Below are 9,469 nucleotides of genomic sequence, written 5' to 3'. Positions count from 1 at the left end.
AAGTTTATCATTCTGGAGTGAAAACTGAAAACTTGTCTGAATTTATGACTTATTTTGATCTTAAAAAACAAAAACAAAATTTATTCAGATACTTATTGTAAATGACAAATGACTTGTCTGCATTAATGTGATACTGAGATCTGGACTACAGCACATAGGACAGGTCTGGTTCAAAGGCAGCGGTAATGATGCGCAAGATGTCTTGTAAGTGAGAGTCCGTTATTTAAGTTCCCAACCGAGAATGTCTTCTAACACAACCCGTCCCGTATTTGACTGTTAAATGTAGCGCCCCGAATTGAACAGAAACGCGATTTGTTCCGTATTCTAGAAATGTGTAAGGGTAATAACAAAGACATGGTCCCCGAGTAATTTATATAGTAGGCTGCCCCAGTCATTGTTTCACTCACGGTGTTGCGATATTGCGTTCAACCCCCCCCCCCCCCACCTTTGCTTTCAGTTTAAGCAAAGACGTAAACTGAAAGAAGTTGATGGCCGAGTATCATTTCTCAAGTTATTTTTGCTGCAAGTTCAGCTAACTTACTCGCACTAATTAGCATAACAATAGCACCCTTCTGTCAATGTTGTCACATTAAAAGTATTACTTACATGCTGATAATGTTAGCATGTTAAATAAACTCAGCATACTGTCATTAGTGTTTAGAACACTAGAGCCATAGTTAGCATTATAATAGTAGTTAGCATGAGTATGCTAACGTCAAGGACTGGACCGCAGCTGTGATTTTTCAGTATTGGCTCTTGTTTCAACCACCTGTTCAAGTCATCTCAGATATTTTTCCAAAATTAATATTTTGTTTTTTTCTGTTTTAACCTTCAGTTGCAAAATTGTGAATGTTTCTGATCCTGTGCCAGCCAATCAGAAAGAAGTGGGCTTTTTAGCAAAGGCTGGGCTTAAACCAAACAAGGTTGCTGGAATAGTATCTGTGAGGATTTGTTTTTTTCTGTGTGTTAATTTAGGTTTCTTTGTTCTGTTGAGTCTCCATGTTGTCCTGTCTATCCCTTAGTTGATTACACCTGTTCCTTGTTTTTCCTGATTGTCTCCCTGTGTATTTAAACCCACCTGTGTCTCTTGTTTCCTTGTCAGGTCCTTGTCTATGCTACCGTCTTGTGTTTCCAGTAGCTACCAGCTCTGAGCTGTTAGCCTTCTGCTCGTCTGTGCTGCCTGGATTTTGGATTAAAGTTAAGAAAAATTAACTTGCAAAATTAAAATAAAGCATAGACTATATAAAAACATGATTGAAGTGGTTCTCGTCTTGCAAAGCATCACCAGTGAATGAACAATGTTGCCCGCAGAAAGAATAAAGGATTGTGCAGTCATTACTTCTGGATGGTTGCAATATAATGTCCATATTAACAGAAATCCTACTAAAAGCATTTTGTCAGGCTAATTTCTTTACTTTTCTAGCCCCCTGTTTCCTCCACAGACTGCAAGTATCTCTGCTGAGGCTGAATAATGTTGGAGGAAACATTCACAACATTAAGATTGTTTTTGTCCTTTTACTAGCAGACCACTAAAGCAGCAGGTGATTGAAAAGGTTCAAAAGGCTTTCAATGAGGGTCGCAATAAGCTGATCCTCTGCTGTCCTTTGACAATAATCTGTTTTTAGATTAAACTTTATCTGATTATCAAGGATACTTGTAGGAGTTCAGAGTTTCAACCTGTGATTTCTGCTCTGATTTGTTTCTGTGATTGTGTCTAAAATCTGAATGATTTGTTTCAGACACTGAGGTCCAGGAAGTTAACATCAAATCTTATAAGCCTTAAAATGACTGTATATCAAAATGTCACAGCTTTATAAAATTTGTATGAATGTTAGGTGCATTATAAAGCATGCAGCAGCTGAAAATGCTACAGTAGATTTGAGCTTATTTTGGAGAATCTTGGAGCTGAAACAATGAATTGTGATTAATCGATTAATGAAATGATTGTGAATGAATTAAGTGGTCAATTAAAGGCCTTTTGCTGAACGTAGAGTAGTAATTAAGCCAAAACAGTACAAAATATAAATTTTGCATTCAAGATAAACAGCGTTTGACTGTGAATATGTGAACCCAGAACTCATCAAGTGGAATAGTTTCAGATTCAGCTGGTTCAAATTCAGAATTTGGTTCTGTATATTCTTTATATATCCACAGGTTTTTTTTTTTTGGTTTTTTTTTAACTTAGCTGGAGATGCATCCTTTGTAACAAGTGATCAAGCATTCACTGAAGCAAAGTTATGTTGTTGCATTTCAGGCTATATGATGTTTTCTTTTTAAAGTAGGAATTGAATTATTTATTTATTTGCATCTTTTAATGTATTTCTAATAGCAGAACGTGCTTATTATTTTTTTAATTTGATTAATCAATTAATCATCAGAATGTCAATTAGTCGTTTATTGCAGTCCTACTCTTCCTATAGACCAGACAGAGCTTTGGAACCTCATATGTGTTGAGATGTTTTTCTGCACATAAGAAAAATCTGTCAGTTTTTAAAAATACTGTCACTTTTTATTTTTAGTTAATGATTGAATGAAAAAAAAAAAATAGCATAGCAAAGGCACTTTCCAGATTCCATATTTCTGAACACCTTGTGGTTTTGTTTGTGGCTTTAGCATCTTCCTGGATCCTCGTTGGATTGAGGAAAAAACTAGGAAATTTCCGAGTTTCAAAAGTTGAAAATTTTCGACTTTTGAACATTTTCTAGAACTTTTTGCAGAAAAATTCTGAGATCTCAACATTTCTGAATTTTGGAGAAATTGAGTGCATTTTATCTACAATGGCCCTAACACGCCGCCGTACTAATATATTTATTATATTTATGTTTGTTTGGTATCATGTGAGAGGGTTTCTCCATGGTTTAGGACAGTGGTTCTTAACTTGGGTTCGATCGAACCCCAGGGGTTCGGCGGAGCCAAAGACACACTTGTGTAAAATCTTTTCTAGCCCCCTGTTTCCAAGTGATGAAGCGTCCCGCTTTGCCATCACTTGCTGCAGAGGATCACGTTACATTGCTTAGCTAATCAGTGCTGCAGAGGAGAACTGATTGAAGGAGTTCCACTCTCAGCATGGATTTGAACTTGTGTCTTTAATTACTTCAACAAAACTCACCGTTTTTACCAAATTCTGTAGCTTTCGGTGTACTTCTAAATCTGCTCCTTAGTCGCATCTTTTCGGGGTTGGTACTGCCTCTAGTGGCGTGGGGGTGGTAACACAACTAATATAATTACATTACTAAATCAGAATACCGTCTTTATTATTTATTATTAATTTTTCATTATCATAAGAATGTAGAGATAATTAAATGATCTAAACAAGACCTTAAAGTGTTTCCAGTTTCTCTCGATGGCCAACCTGTTGAAACTGTGGTAAATTTTAAATACCTTGGGTCGTTCCTGGACAGTCAGCTCAACTTTGCTGAAAACACTGACTACATTTTGAATAACTGTTCTCAGAGACTCTACCTTTTAAGAAGACTTAGTGATCATGAGGTGCCCCATCTGGGGCACCCCTATGTCTTGAATTTGGGGGGGAAAAAATCATATTTTATTTATCACTACAGAAGGGTTCAGTGAATGCACATATGAAACTGGTGGGTTCGGTACCTCAAAAAAGTTTAAGAACCACTGGTTTAGGAGCTAATATCTGGCTCTAGGACCCCGCGGACTTTTCCCTCTCTTTGTCTCCACCAGTCAGATCAGATCCTCCTCCTCCTCTTCCTCCTCTGTGGTTTCATTCCGTGTCTCTCTCTCTATCAGCAGCGGTCTGGATGCTCGCAGGGACAGAAACATGGCTGTGAATCTCGCCAAGAACAGACTGGCCCTGCTGACCGCCTACCAGGACGTCATTGACGAGACCTCGGACACCGACTGGTGAGTCCCGCAGCCTGACAGCCCTCCCACCGCATCCCCTTGTGTCGCTGCCTCTTTGCGGGGCTTTTCTCTGGATCTTTTTGTGTTGCGGGGTTGAAGATGCGCAGGGGCACCTTTGGGTCGTATCATCATTATGAATTATAATAATATCATGTGGAGCGACGTAGAGTGCGGAGGTTTTTAACTCCAAACTATTTACTTTCTGGTTCTCGGGGCTGTTCTCCTCCATCAGCTGCGGGGCTGCAGGAAGCCTTGCAGCCGTGGAAGTGAGAGTTTTTCCGGGCTTTTTTCTTTCTGGTCCGAGCCGCACTGCAGAGTCTCATCCTGGTTGCTTTGTTTGTTGCTTCAGCAGATTAATCCAGCAGGGAGCAGTTTTCAGGGGTTGACTGGCACAGTTTGGGTGAGCCAGGAAGGCCTGGTCCAGGGTGGGGTGTGTACGTGTGTGCGCGCGCGCGCCTGTGTGTGTGTGTGTGTGTGTGTGTGTGTGGCGGGGGGAGGAGGTAGGACGCTGAGCCCCAGCATCCCTGAACCAGGGAGGAGGAGAGGGGCGAGGCCGGTGGGAGGAGACAGAGGGTTGAAGGGCCTCCACCATCACTCTTTGTGGCTTTGCATCACTCAGAAACGATGTGAAGGAAGTTCTTCATAATTCCTTTAAACGTGGTCCAGATCAATAGTTCAAGAACTACCGCATCAAAAGCTGATTTCTATGCTAAACCTCTGATTCACTTCAATTTGTTCTGAACTTTGACTGAACCATTCTAACACAGGAATACCTCCAAAATCGAAGACATGTAGCTCCATCCATCTTCCCATCAACTCTCTTCCTGTACTATTACAGGGGCAGTATGATGTAAAATGGATTATTTTAGTTTTACATCATGTAATGATGTTATTCCCTCATCAAAAACACTCCTGGAGTGTTGCTTGATTCTTCCATATATGTTTGAGAAATCCTCATATGAATTCAAAGCTCCTAAGAAAGACAGACGTTCTGTTGCAATGCTGAAGGCAGCAGGTTGAAAAGAGCAGGAGTTTCTTAAAGAGACAGTCCCAGTTTCAAAGTGTCAAATTTCTTCAGTCATGTTTGACATTGTACAACATTTTTGTAAAAACTGAATTTAACATGATTGTAGTGGTGGCCGATATAGCTCAAAAATAACATTTCATATATGTTGGATTCATAATATTCTTAAATAAAGAGTGTTAAAAAAAACCATTTCATTTTTATACCTAATTTGATCTTCAATTCTGTCTCCCCCTTAAAAAATACAAATGACAGAAAATATATTTAAAAACTGGCTTTTAGTTCAATAAATCCATCTGTGAATTGACTTGAATTCAAAGTTGAAATAAACAGAAGCTGTAAAACACAATTGTCAACCAAGATGGTATTTCTTGGGTGAGTTAGCATCGCTATGGAACCTCAAGGAGTTCATTGGTGGAAAATAAATAAAAAATTCCAAAAACTAAATCTACAAAACAGAAAATTTGAGATAATGGATTTATCTTCCAGCCCTACTTGATTTTGCTATAAAGTGGTACTATATGCCTGGAAGATAGTACCACCCCTTTAAGATCAACATCCCACAGCATAATATGTAACCGTTTTTGTCATACAGTGCAATCTTAGAGTTGTACATCATGTTTTTATTGAACCTAAAATTATATTTTTGTTCTGACTGCTGCATTTCTCACCTGAGCTGTGAATCTCTGGAGCTCCTCCATAGGCTTTCAACTGCTTCACAACTTGAGATTTTGTTTTTCTTACATAATCCTGCTTTAAATCTTCCAGCGGTCATCACTACTGAGAATTAAAGCAGAGCTCTGATTGTGAGTTGACTTGGATAAGATACTACAATAAGAGGCATTACCCTTTAGTTGTAGATTAATGCTGACTTTCTAACTAATATTAACAGGCATTGCTGGGGGTAATCAATACCTCTGTAGTTGTTTTCATCCAACCAGGAAGCCCTGAAGGTCTGACTTGGGTTTTTTTTTACACAACCCAGAAGAGGAATGTTTCTGGTGAATCCCAAAGAAAAACATTGGCTTTGTGTTGCTGCGGCGCGTTCAGTTCTCGTCCTCCACTTCTGTTAGGGGTTTGAAAGTTTTAGTTTTTTTTTTTTTTTTTTTTTTTTTTTTTTTAAAGAGGAAGGACTGCTCATTGCAGAAAAGGTCAAACCAGACCTCTAGCAGAGCGATCTGAAAGTTAAACTGTAAACTTTGTGCTCGATAAAGCAACAAGACAACATGTTGTGTGATTAAAGGTGGAGTCTGTGAAATGTGCAGATAGGCCAAGCTCAGGTTTCAGATCCCGTTTTCCAGTTTGTTTGCGGTCAAACACTCGTGAGTCACCGTCTATACAGTGAAATGTGAACTGCTTCCATCTGTTGTTGGTCACTAGTGTGAATCAGGTTCTGCTTTGAATCGGTTTTGGTTCCATGTTTTTTTTATTTCTCACTCTTTGGGGTCATAGCTGGAGAGCAGCATCAGTGTTTACTGCAGAGCAAATTTTACTTCAAAATCTTTACTCATTGATGCTGTTGCTGAAAATATCGCCTTGTCAGGAATCTTGTTCATTTAGAGCAGTGGTTCTTAACCTTTGTTGAGGTACCAAACCCACCAGTTTTATATACGCATTCACTGAACCCTTCTGTAGTGATAAATAAAATATGATTTTTTCCCCCAAATTCAAGACATAAGGGTGACCCAACTAGAGTATAGTTGGGTAACCCCAAGATCACTAAGTCTTCCTAAAAGGTAGAGTCTCTGAGAACAGTTCTTCAAAATATAATCAGTGTTTTCAGCAAAGTTGAGCTGACTGTCCGACCCAAGGTATTTAAAATTTGCCACAATTTCAACAGGTTGGCCATTAAGAGAAACTGGAACCACTTTAAGGTCTTGTTTAGATCACTTAATTAGCTCTACATTCTTAAGATAATGAAAAATTAATAATAAATAATAAAGACTTTGCGGTATTCTGATTTAGTAATGTAATTGGCTAAGCAATGTAACGTGATCCTCTGCAGCAAGTGATGGCAAAGCGGGGCGCTTCATCATGACTTTACACAAGTGTGTCTTTACCTCTGCGCAGAGGCTCCGCCGAACCCCTGAGACCGACTCATCGAACCCCTGGGGTTCGATCGAACCCAGGTTAAGAACTACTGATTTAGAGGATGGCTTCCTTTAAATTAGTCCCAGTGGTGCAGAAATGTCTGTATGTGACATTTATGTTGTTGACAATGATGGGAAATGATGTTTTTTCCTGTTAAAATCTCCAGAGGCGCCATAAAAAGCAACCAGTGTGAGTTTGTTTCGGAGTCGAGTGAGTTTGAGGGTTTCCAGAGGTTTCCTTGTGTTGGATCTGCCGTAGCAGAGAGCCGATGCTCTGGGCCTCGGGCCTGCCCCTGATTTTTATACTTGATGGGGTCTGAACAAAGACAGAGATGTGCAAACACTGCTGACCCCAAACAACACGGGTCACCCCCACCTAAACACCGCCATCTGACCTGCTGTCTTTCCTTTGGTCTTTAAAGATAAACAGAGGAAGTGGTCTGTTCTCAGGATTAAAGCTCAATAATTTAAAATGACATTAAAAATCCTCCATCGTCATTTAATGCCTAAATTAAGATTGTTATTGAACAAAAGTGGCATAAAATCAAATATTATTTTTGATGTGTAAATTCCGAAACGATTTTATTCCAGTAATTCAGTTAAAAATATGAACCCTGTAATAAATAGTAATATATTTTAAGTCAAGTGTGAATTTATTGCCAGTTTGTCTGAAGTTTATCTTCACCGCTGGCTCACATCTGTTGTCAACCCATAAGATGTTGCCATGTTGTGCAAAAAAAGAGAAAAGTTTTGGCTGTACTACAGCGTACTGCAGCACATGGACCTACTTCACACTATGCCCAGATTTTTGTAAAAAAAAAAAAAAAAAAAAAAATGTTGGTTTTATGTAAAATTACAGTTTTCATTAGCTATAAGCCATAATTATCAAGATAAGCAGAAATAAGCTGTCAAAGTTTATCGAAATCTATATAAGACTTTTACAATTTGCTTATATTCTAATTTTCTGAGATGAATCTACAGAAATCATTATTTGTACAGCAATATCACAACACCTTTCTCTCTTGCTCTCGATGAAGGCGGACGCTTTTTTCTTCTGCTCCTTCCCTGCCCATGCCTGCCCTGTTTTCTCTGTTTTTGTCTTGTCTTTTTCTATATTTTTGGAGCCTTTCTTTCCACATCATCCAAATCTACAAATTATGGATCTGGTCAACCGATCTCTCAATGCAATTGATCAAATTTTTGACGAGAAGTCTGGGCACAGGAGAGCCCTCTTGTCCTGTGGGGACACACCCGGCAGGATTCACCCTGCATTTATTCATGATAACAGGATTTCTGCTGTTTGGAGCTTGTGGATTCCTGGATTATCGACAAATTTGTGACGGACTTGGCCGAACTAGCAAACACTCAGACTGTTGGTGTGGACAGAGACGAGGACTCTAAAACTCACTAACCGGATGGAATCGATCTTGGAGAAGTTACTAGTTTCGGCTCAGTGGAACGACCAAACTAATTTGGATGATTGGGAACTGAGATGTATCGGAGAGACTTTAGGGAAGATTGAAATTTATAATCTTCCCGACCTAAGACATTCTGTTTCTGAATTGGCTTTCCCCATGTGGCCTTGGAAGGGCTGCATATCTCTAATCTCCTTGAAGATATGTAAACACAATGCTCCTTCCCACCTCACCCCCTCCTGTTTCCATGGAGCTGTGAAGCTGAGTGCTCCTAAGGACATCATTCCTCGATAAACACCTCTGTCGGACTATGCCAGGGACCACAGCCACCTGGCTTCATGGCCCTTTGACGTCACCGCCTTAACTCATGTCTTTGTTTTGGCCCTTTGTTTTGTCTGAATGTTGCCATCTGCCCTAATGTGTCCTTTCATTTTTTCCTTTGGTTTGTTATTTTGTTTGTATTTCCTTTTAACTCATGTAAAGCACTTTGAATTGCCTTTTTGCTGAAAATGTGCTATATAAATAAAATTACCTTACCCAATTACCTTACAAAGTGACCAAAGTACTTCTCAGCTAAAACAGACAAAAATAGTGAAATAAAAGAAATAACACAATGATGCAGAATAAACAAGTAATAAAATAAGAAACAAATAGCAACATAACCTCACAATTAAAACACAGGAAAACATATTAGTTTTTTAGACATTTAAAATCTCCCACGCTACTGGCAGACATGATTGATAGTGGTTCCACATATTAAGAGCTACAGCTGAAAAACATCGATCTGGTTTAGTCCTTGGAACAACTAAAAGGATTAAGTTTTTTCCTGAAGTGGATACTTCAAAAAGTATACACACAGTGGATACTTTTTGAACTTCAAGACTATTGGGTCAGATAACAGATTTGTTTTTGTTTGTTATTTTTTTAGCTTTAATTCAGATACTTTATTTTTATCCAACTTATTTAATTCTTACAGCCAGACAGTTTTCACTGCAAGGTTGTTGGAAGAGCAGAAATGGGAGCTGCTAAGGTCTGCAAACCTTTATTGGTGGAAAAAAAAAATCAAAAAC

The 9,469-nt window shown here is 38.9% G+C and overlaps 1 protein-coding gene across 3 annotated transcripts in view; it reads left to right on the top strand.

Annotated features, from left to right (window-relative positions):
* The first annotated feature begins 3,720 nt into the window (after window positions 1-3,720).
* The window catches only part of dbn1 (drebrin 1), a 133,301-nt gene continuing 127,552 nt past the window's right edge, over window positions 3,721-9,469 (top strand). For all 3 annotated transcript variants that reach the window (XM_088012355.1, XM_088012354.1, XM_088012356.1), the window contains exon 1: window positions 3,721-3,870. In XM_088012355.1, the coding sequence (XP_087868481.1) occupies window positions 3,788-3,870 (83 nt within the window). In that variant the 5' untranslated portion in view covers window positions 3,721-3,787. The remainder of the gene's footprint in view (window positions 3,871-9,469) is intronic.

This window comes from Poecilia mexicana, unplaced genomic scaffold (assembly GCF_051168715.1).
Source record: "Poecilia mexicana isolate PSO_F unplaced genomic scaffold, ASM5116871v1 scaffold_14, whole genome shotgun sequence".
Classification (NCBI taxonomy): Eukaryota; Metazoa; Chordata; class Actinopteri; order Cyprinodontiformes; family Poeciliidae; genus Poecilia; species Poecilia mexicana.
The sequence above is the reverse complement of the archived record's forward strand: the minus strand, read 5'-3'. Positions and strand labels throughout refer to the sequence as shown.